At 52.2% G+C, this 17,782-nt stretch overlaps 1 protein-coding gene across 1 annotated transcript in view; it reads right to left on the bottom strand.

The window, feature by feature from the left end:
• LOC119105558 (uncharacterized) overlaps nucleotides 1-17,782 on the bottom strand; it is a 104,680-nt gene that overhangs the window by 41,999 nt on the left and 44,899 nt on the right. Inside the window, exon 4 of the mRNA XM_037229018.1 lies at nucleotides 14,981-15,068. Coding sequence (XP_037084913.1) covers nucleotides 14,981-15,068 — 88 coding nt within the window. The remainder of the gene's footprint in view (nucleotides 1-14,980; nucleotides 15,069-17,782) is intronic.

Below are 17,782 nucleotides of genomic sequence, written 5' to 3'. Positions count from 1 at the left end.
CATATGCAACTAGCTTGTGCTTGGGTAATCTTGCCCATCAGTACCTCGTTAATGCATTTAGTTGGCATGTTCACCAGTGATTGCTTGAAAGCGTTGTATACCATTAGGTAGCTCCTGGCATGCTGAAGTTCGGATATTTTCAACGCAATCGTAATGGCGAACTGTCCCGCGCGCACTGATCCAAGACAACCTGAACCCGATCAGCTCCTTACCAAGGTCATGGAGGACTTCAAATTGTAATCCTTGTGCTGAATCAGCCCACGTTGCTAACGTAAACGAGCCACCTTACACATCTTGCCAGGTGACAATCGGTCTGCACATCCAGCTCCCCAGCACAAGTGCACGAATATCCTCTCTTGACGCTCTCCTGTGGTAATTCCTCAGTAAAGCACACCGCCCACGAATGTCCCGATTGTCCAGCCCGGCCGGCACGTTCACGCCCACTCGCCCAGACGGCCAAACCTGCCCTGTCTGCGGCCCCCCTGACCGGTCCCCAGTCCGCGCCAGCCGGCCCGCCCCACACGAGCCACGCCCGCAGGCCGTGTCGTGCGGGACAGTCTATGCGGCGGGCGCGCGCTGCTGCGGCTGCCCGTTACACAATCGCCGGCCTTCAGAAAGATCTTTGTGCAGCGTTGAGGTGATGAAATGTAAATTTTTGATCTGCTCCTCGCGCGAGGCACCGCGTGAGCGAATAATTCATCGTGCACAATAATCCGCGTTTTTTCGGCTGCTGGCTTTGAACCTGGCGTTAGTGTTGAAATCTGACTCAAGGTTGGTGGCGGCTAGCCGGTTTTCAGGTCCGCAGCTAACCAACCCTGCACCAGCGGCCTGTCTGCTACCCCGTTTTGTGATCAGCTGATGGTTGTTGACTAATTCAGGATTCCAACATTGCTTTCAGCCCTGGAGGTAGGGTGGAAAATATATTCGAAAACTTTTCAAATGCGACCGAATCAACTTAAATGTATCAGAATATGCACAGAACAAAACAGATGTTCCAAGACCCTGGCCACTTTTCGGATGGCACTATGCAAAATTTTCAAACACATTAAAAGATAGTGCAGTGACCAGAGAATTGGTGAATGCGTTAAGGATTGAGACAGTTGAGCAGCATTACACTAACTTGTAAAATTAGAAAAGCTTGGAAGAGTGACCATCATAAATCATGATAACAACAACTTCTCCATAACGCAGTCAATTGCTTTGTTCTCAGTTACTTCTGTTTTCCACCGTGCCACTTCCAAGGAGCTCGGTTCATGGCTCACGCCTATTGCTCACGCAATAAGCGTGAGCTCATTAGCGTGAACCCTGAAGCAATTATCTGAGCGTGCAGTTCATGATCAGAGGCACAATTTTGTGGCCAAAATTTAACGTGCCACAACGCTTAGCTCCGTCCGCCCTGGCCTCGAACGTCACCTGACCTTTAACATGGCCGCCGCCATCCGCTGCAGGCCATCCCAGTCAAGCACAAATGGTGAATACTTGAAGCGCTTTGAAACCGCCTCACAACGTGTGGGTGAAACCCAATACAGATGTTCGAACCAACTAACTACCGGGCAAGTTGATCCGTTCAGTGAACATGGTGATATGGAGAGTGCTTAATCACCCGTAAAATCTAAGCGTGATGCAAAATAACCGCGATGTCTAACTAATGTAATACTTTAAGCGCCTGTGGAAATTGGTGGTCTTGGCCGAATGGTTTGCAAAGTGGATTTGTCCGTCCCAAATTCATGGTTTGGTGGTGTTTTACGGCGCGTCAGCATCGGGGCCATGTTGGTAATCCATGGTTTGAATCCACACGCACGTACTTTTCCACAGGTCGTCAGCATCCTCACGGCCGTCTCGCCGATCGATCGGAGTCTAGCTCGATAGCTAAAGTAATGAGGCCTAATCCCAGACTCGATTTTGAGTAACATATCGACATTGTCAGCTTAAAATGTATGCTGTAATTTAAGAGAATCGTTCTTTTTACCGTGAGTTCTTTCTACGCTGCCGAAATTCCGGGAGACTTTGGCCGTAGCACGGACCGCTGAGAATTGAATACCACGTGGTGATATTTCATTGCAACGAATTTTTGCTCATAATGTCACAGTAAAAAAACGCCGGACATAGTAGCAATATTTTTATATTTGGAATCTTTTGGTTACGAACATGGCTTTTTAAAGTCAGAATCTTCTGCTTCAAGAAGCCGACTATCTGAGCAGGTCCGATCCTGGTCTTCCAGTCCCGTTGAACTCTATTCAGCTCGCTTGGCGCGTTTCTCGCGAGGTGCCAGTAGTTACTGCACAAACCAAAAGTACGGCGAGAACGACGTGAAGCCGTGCTCTCGGGTGGCCGCAGCCGGGGCTCGGTTTCGATAAGCAGCCTCATAGGGGGCGTCCCAACTGTAATGATACCAGTGGCGGGGCTAGACAGACAGCGCGCTGTCCAGCAGCGCAGACGGCCAGCCGAGCCGGTGGCTCCTCCGCCATCTGGCGCGGCACTAATGAAAGACACAGCCACCGTCGCTCCCCGATTGTTACCGGGGACAGCTGGGTTTTATTTTAGTCATGTCGACGCAAGTGTTTAGTTCGGCACACCTGTGTGGACCTGAAACTTACATGCAAACAGCTGAAAAACAGGTTCAATTAGGGAATACCAGCTGTAGGGTTAAGAGCCGCCACTCGAACATCCACCCCTAGCCACGTACACTCGAAGCGGACAGGACCTGGCTGCTGGGGAAATCCTCTACTCCGGGCTGGCGTGAGCAGCCGTGACCTGACCACCCCACCGGCAGCACCCAACGGGCGTGATCTGCAGCATCCCACCACAGCACACAGCAGTCGTGATATGCCAGCAACACTGGCCACAGCACCAGCAGCGTGATCTGCAGCATCCCACACCCAGCACCGCAGCGTGATCTGCACAGCATCCCCACCACAGCAATCAGCAGCGTGATCTGCAGCACCAGCAGCGTGATCTGCAGCACCCCACCGCAGCACCGGCAGCGTGATTTGCAGCACCCCACCACAGCACCAGCAGCGTGATCTGCAGCATCCCACCGCAGCACCAGCAGCGTGATCTGCAGCATCCCACCACAGCACCAGCAGCGTGATCTGCAGCATCCCACCACAGCATCAGCAGCGTGATCTGCAGCACCCCACCACAGCACCGGCAGCGTGATCTGCAGCACCCCACCGCAGCACCGGCAGCGTGATCTGCAGCATCCCATCGCAGCACCAGCAGCGTGATCTGCAGCACCATGCCACAATGATCTAGTATGCCTGGCACGAGCCTGGTGCTGTACAGCAGCGCCTGCTGTCCGATGCGTGCACTCTGAACCCTGCGCTGGTTCAGACCCGTCCTTAGTTGTCCCTCGTTTTCGGCATGCTTTCGTTCTCGGTGTGTCTCGTCCTCGGTATATTCTCGTCCCATGGAGGCGTTTCTTTCGTCTCGGCATACTCTCGTTCTCAGTATGCCCTCCAGCTCGGCGTGTTCTCGTTTTCGGCATGTTCTCTTTCACGGCATGCCTTCGTTATCGGTATGCCCCCGTTAACGATATGTCCTCGTCTTCGGAATGTTCTCGTGCTCGCAATGTCCCGTTCTCGGCACGTCCTCGCCCTTGTTACGCCCCTGGCCTCATGGGAACGACGCGCGCTGCAGGCGACTGCAGACCCAGCACAGGAGGCTCAGGCATGGAGCCGCCATGCCTCGGTCACCGGCCACTAACGCCGACGCAGAGCTGCTATCTGACAGCTGCCATCTGCCCACAGATGACTCAGAGCAAGATAGGTGTTCCATGGCGACGGGTTTAACGGGACTGCCGCGAGCCGTCACCGCCGGGGAAGGAGGGGAACGAGGGAGATAGGGCTGCGTGCTGTGTTAGATGCTCGGACCATATCAAGTCAGGAAGCGAATCTACTTCCTTTGCCTCCCACGTCCAATATTTCAATTCCAACGTTCGACAGCCAGAGAGGTGGCAAATGAACAGCCGGGGGTAATGCGTTAAATGTGAAAAATATAATAAGAGTAGATTGTGGAGCCCCTCTTAAAGTATTTTGTGCGCAATGCATACCGGTCAGTCTTAAATTCCGAAACGACCTGCCAATTAAACGCGTCATGCACCAGCTGAGTCCGAATGTGCGCACTGGGTGTGACAAGTGCAAGTGCCCTGCCGATGACATCCCGGAATATCTCGCTGGCAGACGAGCTCTCAAAGTCACGGTGAGCAGGTTCGTGGCCTCCTTTCCGAGCGTGGGGCCCCGTGTGTGGCGGAAGAAAAACTTAAACTTGTAGCGGCAGAAGCGCACCTAAGCAGCCGCTCACCGCAGCACGCCAAACGGCAGCGTCGGGAGGCCCAAGAACAGTCAGGAAGCACATTATGCAGGTGTTGGACTGCTTCTCTCCACAGGAGCTCAGGGGCCACCGCCGTAGAGGCCATATGATTGGCTCCCGCCGCGGGGCGCCTATGAGGGCTTCCGTTGCGGGCCCATCGAGGCTGGGCCTCTCCTTTCGCAAATCCTGTATGCGCGGCTCGAGGGTGACATTTCGCAAAATAAGTTGAGGGGCTAAGTAGGAAAATGGCTAAATCCACTTCCAGAACACGAATAAAATGATTTTTCCCGTGCGCTTATCAAAGCTGGGAGAATGGTATCTGGGCACTCCAACCGAATAGAAACATCCATCCCTAATACGATTGATAACAGACGCGTTTTCCATGCGCGCCTGGACCACACTGATTACCTGCTGCCTGTTCCTGATGCCCTACGCTCGGGTGGAGGTCAGTTTGATCCCGCTGAGGTTTCAGAAACTGAGAAAGTTAGAGACACCAAATGCACAGAGTGTGTTGGCCTGTACGTAAATTCCCTTAAATTAAAGGTTGAGGTTTCTAGGTCATGGCTTTCGGTCACATACTCATTGTTGGCCAGTTACCTTGTTTGACCTTTCGAGGGCCATAGTGACCAAAATCACGCAAGACAGCTTTTAGTCTTGCGTTTGAAGAAGCGACAAAGATTACGCTAGGAAGTATGTTCCTAAAAACGAAACATTGACCTGGGTCATTTCGGGTCAGTGACCTATTCTGAACTTTAAGAAGAACATGGAAGATGTATAATGCGGTTCCTATTGTCAATAAATTCAAAATAAGCACCAGAAATTACCCCATACAGCCTAGAGTAATGAAACAGGTTGGTTTTGACCTTGGTCCCTCCGCCATACCCAACCCTAAGTCAATTGAATTTGTTCATTCAATTGCTTTGTTGCTTAAGAAAGTATCCCAAAGATTTATGACTTTGTGTAATACTCCGTTGTTGCATCAGATTAAAAGATTTCTTAGAAATTGAAACCGCTGAATCCATTGCTTGACTTTGACCTCCCGTAGGTCAGCGATCTTACAAGGTACACCCATCTTTTATACGAAGCGATCCGCTATTCAATTGTTCGCATCTAAGCAAAATGTGGTGCGGCTGCGCTGGGCGGTTCGGAAATCATTCTGGAAAAACTTTCGGGGGCCACATTAAACCCCATCTGAGCGCGTGTCAAGCCGTGTGCGCGGTGCTAACAGGTCCGCGTGCACAGAGCCTGGGAACCCCTGCTGAGAGACCTGCGTGCACAGAGCCCCGGGCGCGCGGTGCTGAGAGGCCCATGTAACACAGGGCCCCGGGTGCCTGCGCTGAGAGACCCGTGTCCACAGAGCCCGGGTGTCCACACTTGAGAGGCCCGTGTGCACGGGTGCCAGCGCTGAGGGGCCCGTATGCACAGAGTCACGGGCCTGCGACTGAGAGGCCCGTGTGCACAGACCCCCGTGTGCCGGCGCTGAGGGGCCCGTATGCACAGAGTCAAGGGCCTGCAACTGAGGGGCCCGTGTGCACAGACCCCCGGGTGCCGGCGCTGAGGGGCCCGTATGCACAGAGTCACGGTCCTGCGGCTGAGGGGCCCGTGTACACAGACCCCCGGGTGCCGGCGCTGAGGGGCCCGTATGCACAGAGTCACGGGCCTGCGACTGAACGGCCCGTTTGCACAGAGCCCCGGATGCCCATGCCTCACAGCGAGACCACCGCAGCCGGCACTTCGGTACAAGCCCAGGTCACCAACTGACCGGCATATCAGCGCAACGTAAACCACATTTCCTGGAAGTGGCACCAGTTTGTTTGCGGTTCAAAAATCCAGACGGCCGCGCTGCCTTGTGCGCGGAAGCAAGGGCGGCGTTCTGCCAGGATGCCGTTGGCATGACGCACCGCTCCGGCATGCGAAGCGTCGGCTCGAAAAAGCGCCGCACGCGACTCTCGCCATGGTTTCATATCGACTTCCAGGCATGATGAACGCGCTTGTGTTACGGACGCTACCGAGGTGCGCATTACATCGTGTGTGGTAAGGCTCCGAACGTCTCACCATGGCTGCAGCGATCAATGCTGCTGTGTAACGTAACGAGTGGGAATATTCGTGTCTGAAAGGGTGGTAGTGGTGTGAGCTTCTTTCGCTCGCCGCGGCTCTGGGCGTGTGAACTTCCATCCCTGTCAGCGTTTTGGGTGTGAACGTCTAGGTCTGCACGCTGTCTGGCCGCTAATGACCATATCCCACGCCCGGTTTGGATGCGACCAGCTGTCGCTGCGGCCTGAACATTCTTATCAATCACTGGGTGGAAGAACTATGGGAACAGCCTGAGTGGAGTGGAGTTGTTTATTTGCACGATAGATCTACCACTACAGCTTGTCGTTAACTTGACAGACGCCACTTCTGATATATATATATATATATATATATATATATATATATATATATACAGACTTCTGCATAATTCGCATCTACATATACGCTAATACGCCCATATACGCTAAACCGATTTTATCAGATCAATCAAAAACACTAAAAAGTACAGGCAATCAGAGTCCCACTGTGATTTAAGCAAAAAAATTGTGTCAACAATAACTTGCTTCCCAACGAAACGAGCCTATCAGTGGCAGATCCAGAACTTCGCCTAATGAAGGCGGCCATGCAACATTGTGGGGGCTTTGGAGTTTGGGACTCCTTAAAAATAAAAGTTCTCGTATTCTAGCCATTCAGTTTTTAAGATATCCATGCATGCTATTTGTCATACCGGAAACCGTCTCCCTGTGCGCAACTCTAGAAAACAAGGCGTGGTATGCGTGCACATACGTGCACAACGCGTCCATTTTCTCCATTATCATGGTAGATCATTTGATTTTAATTGTCAGTTTAAATTCATTCATCTTAATTTCATTAATTTTCGTTCATCTTCATTCCATTTATTTCCCTTCTGAAGATTTTTATTTATTCCTAATGTTTTGACTTTGAGTATTTCTGAGATTATATGGCAAAATGACCTAGAGTTGTCTGCTTATTACCATGAAAATCCACCGCTCAGCCGGCGGCGGCACCCTGTACTGTGAAGTGTGACTGTGAATATTGTGAAGCATTTTCCCATCTATCGGCTGTTTGCAAAATACAGAAGGTATTTGTAAACGAACTTGGACATTGCCAACCAAATTTTCACAGCTGTGGTACGTTCCTACAGCTGATTAAAGAGATACCGGTGCTGCGTCGCAAGAGCCGGAACAACAGGGCCAAAACACAACCAAAAGGGTCAGCTGTGTGTTTAAAAACGCGCAAAAGGGCACCAGGTTACGTTGGCAACGTCTGTGTCCAGCAGCGTGAAAAAAATCCCTAGAAGGTGGGTCACGCTACTGTTGGTGAGCCATTGTCCAGAGCGACAGGTTTAAGACGACGGTCACACAATGAATGCATCTTACTTTCAGCTCGAGTCTTTCAGCTCAAAGACTTCCACCTCAAGTTCTTCAGTACACGGTTTTGCCGTCCCGAATCCGATCACGCTACACTATTTCGGACCGGATATTGGCGTAATAGGCTGTAGCAATGGCTATGGAAATCTGACATCTCATGAACCAGTTAATTGGCACGAGAAGATCAGACGCCTGTCATGGGCTGCTCATTTTAGAAGTCCTCTGATGTCGTTTTTCAGGAGGAAGAGTTCGGTGAATTTGTGCGATCGCAAATATATGAGATTCGGGCTCAAAATAGGTAAACCCGCCTATCTCGAAGCGTTCTGCCCGAAACTCTCTTGCCAGTATTCTGCAGGGATATTATTGCATATGCCATTCAGAGAGAGAAAGCCATGGGGCAGAAAGTGAATGACGCTAAACAGGAGACTTACCAACTAATGATGCGAAGCGATCGGAGTCAGATGAGCACAGGCTACATGGTTCAAAGGGTCAGAGATGAAGACCTGATGACCCTTATGAGGATTAGCTGCCAGGAGTTACGTTCTTTTACGAATTGACGAAACGGAACGTATCTTTCAACACATGCAAATCATCCGAGCACTGTCATATAAGGGAAGTGGGAAAATGTCAGCTAACATAGACATGTTTAACAAGAGGAAAACGTATTTTCGATGACGTATACCTCAGGAGGTGATAAGTTGCAGTAGTGAACAATTTATAAGTGGGCATTGGTATACTACTACCGAACACCAGGTCTCAGTTCCAGTTAACATTGACAGACATATAAACGGATTGTTCTGTCTGTCATCAGATAGACACCTCTGCACAAAGACGTAACAATAATGAGAACTCACAGAGGTCATCATAAATCAAGGCCGAAATAGGGCAGACATCTTATCATAAAGGATTCAACAAACGTCATCGGTTTTAAAAACGGAAGTCGTTTCAAACTCCTTTCCCAAGGCATTATTGAACAGAATGTGCAAAACACGTGTTATATGCATTCTGGATAACTCTTTTTAAAACAGGTCCTTGGTCTGAACAAAATTTACTCAAGGCACAGCAACATCACACACATGGCCAATGACGCTTCCGCCAATCGCCTCATTTCAGAAGCGAAACAAAGCTTTCCATTCAGTGAATTAGTGCTCCATAAAAAAACACTTTCTGAAACAGCGCAAATTTCAACACGATATACTGAACCTGACACGTTTTTAATAACATCTTACAAAGCTCCCTCAAGCCGTTGTTCAGTTAGAGTTCTGTCCGAGCCACACCACATTAAAAGCTTCGAGGCAGGGATACCCCTTAGCGCATTACCTTTTGTGCGTTAAACCATTGGTGGCAATGATAAGTGGATCAATGTTGAAGACATACCAGTAGACAGAACTGTCCGCTTACAGTGACGACGCCACTCTAACATCAGATGAGTCACCCTGATTTCTAATAGCGTGTGTAAACAATTTTAGGGAGTTCAGAAGTCTGACCAGACCGCATTTAAGTGGAGAGTTTCACATTTATATTGGGTTTTAAACTGAAATAGTCATCTTGAAGACCTTTCGGTGCTATTCACAATCCTGCCCTTCTTAAGACTTCAGCCACTTTAATTTCTGAGTCACACACCCGCGAAAATCGGGAAAAGTATATCGGGAAGAGTATCTCAAAGTCACCCTGGCATTCATGACGTCGTTATAACGTCGTTCAAATCCCGCCATTCCACAAGTAATCAAGGCCAATACAAATATGATTGTCGAGCTGTTTATATCTGGCGTTCGCGAGCACGATTTCCAGGTGAAACGGCCGTCAATTGGATCTTAATCAATACTGTGCACATTTACTTAACAGAGAATTGTGCTGTCTAGAGCAGTTTATTCCACTTAAAAAGTATACCAATAGTTAAAAATGAGCTTGTTTGATCAAATCTAATGCTTGCTCTAATATCTTCAAAAGTGAAACATTTCCTTTTACTAAATGAAACCCACACGCATTTTTGATTGGTAGGAACGTGGTAAAGAATCGACCAATGCGCGAAGGATGTTGAGATCGAGCGGGCTCAGGAGCCTTTGTAGATGCCAGGGATTAGAATTCAAACGAGTCTGGCACAAGTATAGTTGAGCTTGATTGGAAGAACATAATTGATACGCCGCAGTCAGTACTTAAATTTTCGTACAGTAGAAAGGTTACCAAACACGGTAGAACATTTGATTGAGTCGCTACCATTGGTCCAACTTGCATACCTGATGAGTGCACTGCCGAAAATATCCGAACTCCTAATGAGAACCGCAGACTAAAGTTTGTTCAGTTTCATTTGGGGTAACAAAGAGGACTAAACAACCGGTCTACACGTAAAGATAAATGTATGTTTGGAGGACTGAAACTGCCAGACAATCCACTCAAGCAGCACAAAAGGGAGGAGGGTATTTACAAAAATGTCGACTTGTCACCCCAGTTGAAGCCTAAAAACTTGGTCGAAAGCCAACGTGAGCGAATCCGGGATTTGGTCGGCAAAAACTTTTCGCCATTTTCTTGATTACCCGACCATTTACGGCGTCGCGGAAGCCAAGTCATCACACACCTCTAAAAACCATAGATTAAACTGCACTTTGCAAAAATTATCATGATTACATTTTGTGATAAGCAAGTGATTTACAAGTGAACAAGTGGTGAAAGTGGTTACAAGTGGTATCGCACAGTGAAATGTAGCATTTCCCACCATTTTTTTTGGCCAAAACTCAGGATACCCTGTGTGGCTAAACAACACCCTGGGCATTGTCAGCAATGTCATTTATGAACATAGCACAATCTGAGCAATATGCATGGGCAAAACACCATACTGCTTCAATGGAGTATTGAGTTATGGAAAAGACAAGAAACTGCTATAGGGCCGTTCATAAATTATTCTTTGAAACCATATACCTTTCTTTGAAACCTCGAGCTTACTGTAGATGTATATATATATATATATATATATATATATATATATATATATATATATATATATATATATACCCTATGTAAACCTGTCCGCTCAAAAATGTTACTGTAATTTGACAAACATCAAATGCTTCGCAAAGCCCATAGAGTGCGCCTCTTTCACCTTTTCGGGATGACAGTCGCGCTGCATGATTTCCATTCGTGATCAAATCACCAACTTAACTTTGACCAGCTGTGCTTGTTCAACCTTCAAGTAATTAATGAGTGCTACGGCAAATCAGCTCTAATAGGGAGGCGGTGTGCTGTGCATAATACGTAGCTTCATGGTTTGCATCTCAATAACCCTGGTAGTACATGGTCTGGCATCACCAGATAAGGGAAATTCGGTACCGGTTCTCACAAGGGCCGTCACATCTGCTAGTCCTTCCAGCGCTGACGCAGCGACCAGTCTCGTCAGTCAGCACGGCGGCCGGCGTCACCAGAGCTGGTGCAGCGACCAGTCTTGTCAGTCAGCACAGCGGCCAGCGTCACCAGAGCTGGTGCAGCGACCAGTCTCGTCAGTCAGCACAGCGGCCAGCGTCACCAGAGCTGGTGCAGCGACCAGTCTCGTCAGTCGGCACAGCGGCCGGCGTCACCAGAGCTGGTGCATCGACCAGTCTCGTCAGTCAGCACGGCGGCCGGCGCCACCAGAGCTGGTGCAGCGACCAGTCTCGTCAGTCAGCACAGCGGCCGGCGTCACCAGAGCTGGTGCAGCGACCAGTCTCGCCAGTCAGCACAGCGGCCAGCGTCACCAGAGCTGGCGCAGTGACCAGTCTCGTCAGTCAGCACGGCGGCCAACGTCACCAGAGCTGGTATGAACGGCCCTATAGTAGTTTTTATGGGGTAATAATCAGTTATTATAAGGCCATTCTCGAAAAAATGCTTTTTCGGTCCCTCAGACGTTGAACTGCTCTCATGCACAAAAACAGACATGAAAACGTGTTCCAGGATTTAAAAAAGTGCTGGTCTGAACGCTTGTTGCTTGAGTCATGATCCCAACGCCAGATGGGAAAAAATTTCAGGTCAAAGGCAGAATTTTGCGACGATAGTTTTATGTGCCGTAATGCTCGGCCGGTCGGTCCAACCCGCTGACGTCACCTGACCTTAAGCGCTGCTGCTGCCACCAGCCGCAAGCCATCAAAGTCGAAAGCAAAGATGGAGCGCTTAAAGCAGTTCGAAACCACCCCGCCACGCTTGAAGGAATCGGAAAACAAGCGCTTCAGCCAGTCAACTGAGCTACAGGAACAAACGGAGCGCACCATTTGCTAATCGGCCCCATTTATCTGAGCGAGGAACTAATTTACATACACAAACATCAATGAACACGCTTACCAGTGTAGAAACAACCAACAACACACGCATCAGACACTTGTTTATTTATCTCAAACCCTTAGGGCTCACATTCCCAGCGTAAAGCTCAACTCCGTTTGTTCAGAGCAAGGGGAGATACATGTAAGTAAAGCTTCCGAGGCCATCAGCTTTCTGGCGCCGTGACATACTGTCGAGATGGCAGCATTGCCAGTGGTGTCAGCTGCGGTGATAGCACGGTGCTGTTAGCGTGCATGATTACGTGAGGCACCTGTTCTGTGCGTGAGACACCTACAGTCACATCGCCAAACGTAGAGATAGTGAACTGGTGGGGACGCCAACGTAGTACACAAAACGAGGCCTGCATTCCTCTTGTGGGCCCTGAAAATTGTAAACCACATGTTTTTCAAGCCGGCCCTCCTAGAGGGTTTATTCTTGTAGACAGCAAGCTTCAGTTGTTGGTTGCTATCAGCTCATGTGACGTGTTCGGATGCCATGTACGTGGTGCGCTTTCATTTACTTTATACGCACCATTCGTCTTGTCTAGTCTCGACAAAATAGCTCTTTGTCTTCGACTTTCGTGCCATGAAAGGTTTGTTGACTCCACTGCCGTTTAAACTGTGGATAAATTCGCCGGTCCGACTCAGTGCTTATAAAGGGGTTATTGACTGAAATCGTCTTGGTCCGACACATTTACTGTGCGCACTCTCCCAGGCGGGACAAGTTCTGATGGCCTTTTAATAATACCTCGACTATGCCATCGTTGTAGCGAGCTGGGCACTCATTGACAGGGTAAATTTACGCTTTGCCCAAAGTCCAAAGATTTGCGACATTATCACGAGTAAAGTGAAGTAAAGAATAGCAAAAAGTAGAACACCGGAAAAATCAGAAGAATATGCGACAACTTTCCATGCGTTTAACACAGAAACAGTATGGCCAGATACGTCAGATATCAAATATCTTTAACATAAATCAGATATCTTTGACACTGGCATGATGGGATGAGAGCACAGCAGGTGACACCTGCGCTGTGGCGGCGTTGTAATCTATACTCGTGCGGTCACTTGTATCCCACGAACTGTCGCGATTATAGCCAGAGAAAAAGCACGAAAGCATCCACGCATCAGCTGTCGAGAACAAGCTAGCTTTGTGAACTTTATGAAACGGGTTTTTGCTCGTTTTAGGTAAAATCAAAATAAAGGAGCTTATCGGCATGTCAAGCGCTAAAATAGGACGCATCTGCTATGGGATTGCTTAGTTTACTTTAGAGCTGTCGTCCATTGCTGTTTTATGTGCCGACTGCTGATGCCAATTCGTGCTGTCGCCCGCACTGCAATATTCGGATGACTGTTTCAGAAATTGAGCACTCATGCACCACTCAAGTGGTGCAATTTTCAAGCCATTTCAACAGCTGCCATTACTTGTAATTACTGAGAATGCGTTGGATGTGATCTGCTTTGTCACCCGGACAGAGTTTCGTTCACCGGCGACAAACTGGTAAGTTATCAGCCGACAAACTGGCAAGTTATCAGCCTACAGACTGGTAAGTTATCAACCAACGCCCGGCCTTGGCTCCGACGAGACCGGGCTCCCCAGCAGGCCTTTCTGCCTCCAGTTATCACCACCCGGACACGCGCCCCCTCCCGAAATGTCATCTAGTGCCTGCGCCGCTGGTCCGGCCCCTAGCCGGCCGGCTTCCCGTCCACCTGCGGCTGACTGCCCCGGCGGCGGCGGCAGCGGCGGTGACGGCTCGGCCGGCGCCGTTTAGAAAGGGTGGCCGCTGCAGTAATCCCACGAGACCGGTCGGCAGCGCTGGCTAACGGTGCTGCGGGGCCCGGTCGCCCCTGCGGCGGCGGCCGACCCGTGCCGCCCGCCGGCTGCCCGGCCGGCCCTGTCTGGCGGAGGGTAGGGTTGTCGACACCGTCCGGGCGCCCGAGTCCGTCTGGGTGGGCTCGTCCCCTGGCTTGTCCGTCAGTGCTGAGAGACGACCTCTGACAGCCTAGGCCTCCGGCAGCCACCGTCGCGCTGGCCCGGCCTGTGCAGGGCCGGGGGCGCTTGGTTCTCCAGTCTGTTGGGACGAGTCACCGTCTGGCTTGGCTTATCTGTCTGGGAGGTCATCACGTGACCGCCGGCCTGGCAGACAGAAGACACGCCCTCCATCTGGCTGCCCCAGGGTGTGGGAGGGGGGTATCGGCATCCAGCCGCCCCAGTCCGATATGGCGGAGTGGGCAACCTCCTGGCTGCTCCAGCCTGCCCGGCGGGTTACCATCTGGCTGTCCCACTCCTCTACTGTGTCTCCCCTGGCCGCCCTATGCGGTCTAGATCCGCGGCGCCACCAAAAGCACAGCCCCTACTGGCTGAGCCCGGCCACAGGACTGCTCCGTAGCCGGGAGGGAGGGACATCGTCTGCGGATGTCCGCTACAGATGTCACGCCGCGGACAGATCTGGATCGGGAGCGCAGAGGCGCCACGGACAGATCGGGATCGGGGAGCGCAGAGGCGCCACGGACATACCAGGATCGGGAGCGCAGAGGCGCCAGGGACAGATCAGGATCGGGAGCGCAGAGGCACCACGGACAAGTCGGAATCTGGGGCGCAGAGGCGCCACGGACAGATCAGGATCGGGGAGCGCAGAGGCGCCTGCTGTCGATGTAAACATAGCAATGGATCAGGGATGCCCTGCACAGACTGGAGCGCGACCAGCCGTTGGTCGGCGAGGTACCGGCCCGGTCCGGTGAGTCCGGGCCCCCTGGCAACACGGCGCTCCGCCAGACACGCGCAGCAGGCACCTGAGGAGCCTGCGCCGACCGCCGACGCCGACAATAGGCGGCCAGCGGCGCCGGCGGCGGCGGCGCGGCGCGTCGTGCCATATGGCAGGCCGGCGGCGGCCGGGAGAGGTCGAGCGCCGGTCGCGGCCAGCCCCCTCCCCCCCGCCACCTGCGCCCTTCCGCTCGCTGGCTCACCTTGTGCAGGATGAGGCAGCGCGGCGAGAGGGCCGTGCAGAGATAGACGCCGCACGGCTCCAGGCAGCGGTTCAAGCGTCCTCTTGATCTCCCGGTGCACACACAGCTCGGGCGACCGGTGGCGCTGCTTGACGCGTGGCTTGCCGGACATGGCGCGCGCGACGCCGCTTACCCGGCCGCCCGCATGCCGCTGCACCTGTTGAATGGCACCGCTCGTCCGGCGGCCAAACCCACCATATTGGCGGCAGCGGCGACGCGCACGGCGCCCGGGGCGGGGGCGGGGGAGCGATCGATGACGGAGCGCCCGGACCACGTCGGCGCAACCGAGGACGCTCCGGGTCGCCGACGCACGCGCCCGGCCAGTCGGCAGAGCACTGGCGCGCCGCGGCCCGCCCCCGCCGCCGGCCGCGTGGGAGGGTGGACGTCACGCGGGCCGCGCCAATCAATGGCGCGCCGGCCAGCTGCCGCCGCCGGCGCCGAGCAGGTGACCCGACTCGGGGGCGCCGCCGGGCCGGGCTAGCCGCCGGGCCTGGGCTAGCCACCACAGTCAGCCCGGCGCCCAAATGGCTTCGGTGAGCGGTGCTCAAACAGGGTAAATACAGCCGAAAGTGGCACTTGCCAGTGTGCTCTTCCTGATATCACAAGGAACAACCTCGAGCTCTGATTTTTCCGCATTAAGAGTTCTCACTCTTAAAATAGCCGGCTGTCAACATTGCGGAAAGTACTAGCTCAACGAGCCGTCAGGCTGTCATCAAGATGAGCTATGAGAATGCTCGACGCGTCAGGGCGGTGTGCATGGCACACTCCTGGTGATGAACACAGCATTAGAGCTTCTAAACAGCCTTACAATGCATTCTGCTAATTGCTTGATGTCTTCATTTAACCAGAACCTTCTGGTTTATCGAAGGCCGGCTATTTTGAGCGCAAGAATGTGCGGCAGGAGCAGCTGCAGAGGCCCGGTTCGCATAACCAAACTGAGCCACTGCCAGATAGGACTGGGTCACTTCTAAACCAGGTGAGCGGCTGGGGCACCGCTTTGACCCTGTGAACTGACCTGGTAACTGGCAGTTCACGTGGCCAGGCCACTTCAGTTTGCTAAAGGAGACCTGAACTCCATCCCATTCATTAACATTGCAGCACGTGACCTATTATTGTCTCGGTGCCGTCAGTGTCTCGGTATCGCCGATACAACGTCGTGTTCAGTTTCTGTGCGGGTGAGCGCGAAGGAAAAATTAATGTTCCGGCAAAAATAGTTGAAAATGATTGTCTTGAACCCTTGTCATGGACATTTAAAACTGCAGTGTGATTTATTTGAAAGCTTCATTGACAGACGTTTCAACAGAGCACGCGGAATCACATTCAACAGCGAACGGGGCCGGTCCAAGTGGGCCAAAGGAGCCAAAAGCCCTCCATGGCGGTAACTGCCTGCCTCTGACTCGGGCTTACGCAAATTTAGGCGGCATTCTGAGAGATTACCACCTTGATTTGCTGCTGGATCGGCCGCTGAGCAAAACCTCTTGAATCATGCGACGGTCGCCCCCTCCTCCATAAGCCGAACTCCGTGGCACCCTGAGGCTCGAATTGAGGCTACCTAAGCCATGGCAGGTCATGGACCTTTGCCATACGCCACGAATCTGGTAAGGACATTCGTTCCGAGGTGCGCGTCAAGATACGATGGGATCGTTCGGCTCGTTCGTAACGCTCGGTTAGCCGGGTGGATATATCCCAGGCAGCTCGGCAGCGCCTGGGTCAATACAGAATGCGCCGTAATGTCGGCAGACACAAAGGTCAGAAAGGCAATGTTCTGCTAACGCTAGCTTCATCACGAGCGTTCCACATCTACTCAGACGGCGCGCGCAGGGCAGCGTGCCCCGTGACCGGCCGTCAGCCGCGCAGGGCATCCAGCCCCGGGCCCAGCCGTCGGCCGCGCGCAGGGCAGCCTGCCCGATCCCAGCCGCCGTGTGCCACTCGAGCGGGTAGCGGATGATCTGCCGCAGTCGTCTCGGTGTCGAGTCGCCCTGATCACATGTTTTCGAGTCGACCGGGCAGACCGACTGATGACTGTTGCGTGACTGTGTCACTTACAGCGGCAGCGTGCCTGTCTCGCGTAGGGCACTCTCGTGCGTCCCTGCGCTGGTTGTGGGACGCTGTACGCTGAATAACAGTTGGTGTGCGGCCAGTGCACTTCGGATGTCGGCAAGTCTGAGGCATGATGGAATGTCCGCAAACTTTGATGTGGCAAGCGTATAAATGACATTGTTTGAGTGACGTGAACAGTTTTCTGTGATGTGAACGAAGGGTATTCATTCTACCCTGCATTCATTTTAATTATACTAAAGCGTTATTTGCACAACTACCACCGTGATCGTACTTCTGAGGTACAAATAACAATTGCAGTAGACGCGCCTTTAAAACCCATCGTCTGTGATCATGTTCATTGTATTTACTCGCTGGCGTATAAAGACTACAAATCTCGTAAGTTATTCGGTGCATTTGCGAGGAACATTATTCACGTAGGAACACACGCACACAAGCAGGGTCCAGGCGCAATGACGTGCATAGTTGAAGGCGACTGGTTGGCATCGCAACATACATGTCCGCAGGAAATTCACCGGAGTACGCCTTTTCGCGCAGAGAGGTCCGAAGAACTCGGCGACAGGAGTCACCGCGGTGAAGAAGTCGCACCGAGCGACCTCCCGGGGTCACACCGAGCGATCCTCTGGGAGCGGCCCGGGACCGGAGGCCAGCCGACGCTGTGGCCGATCCGTTCACGGCCTGCCGCCTATCTGCAGCTCAGCTGCG

Source organism: Pollicipes pollicipes, unplaced genomic scaffold, assembly GCF_011947565.3.
Source record: "Pollicipes pollicipes isolate AB1234 unplaced genomic scaffold, Ppol_2.1 Scaffold_6138;HRSCAF=7277_pilon_pilon_pilon, whole genome shotgun sequence".
Taxonomy (NCBI): Eukaryota; Metazoa; Arthropoda; class Thecostraca; order Pollicipedomorpha; family Pollicipedidae; genus Pollicipes; species Pollicipes pollicipes.
Note: the sequence above shows the minus strand (reverse complement) of the source record. Positions and strands in the feature narration are given on the sequence as shown.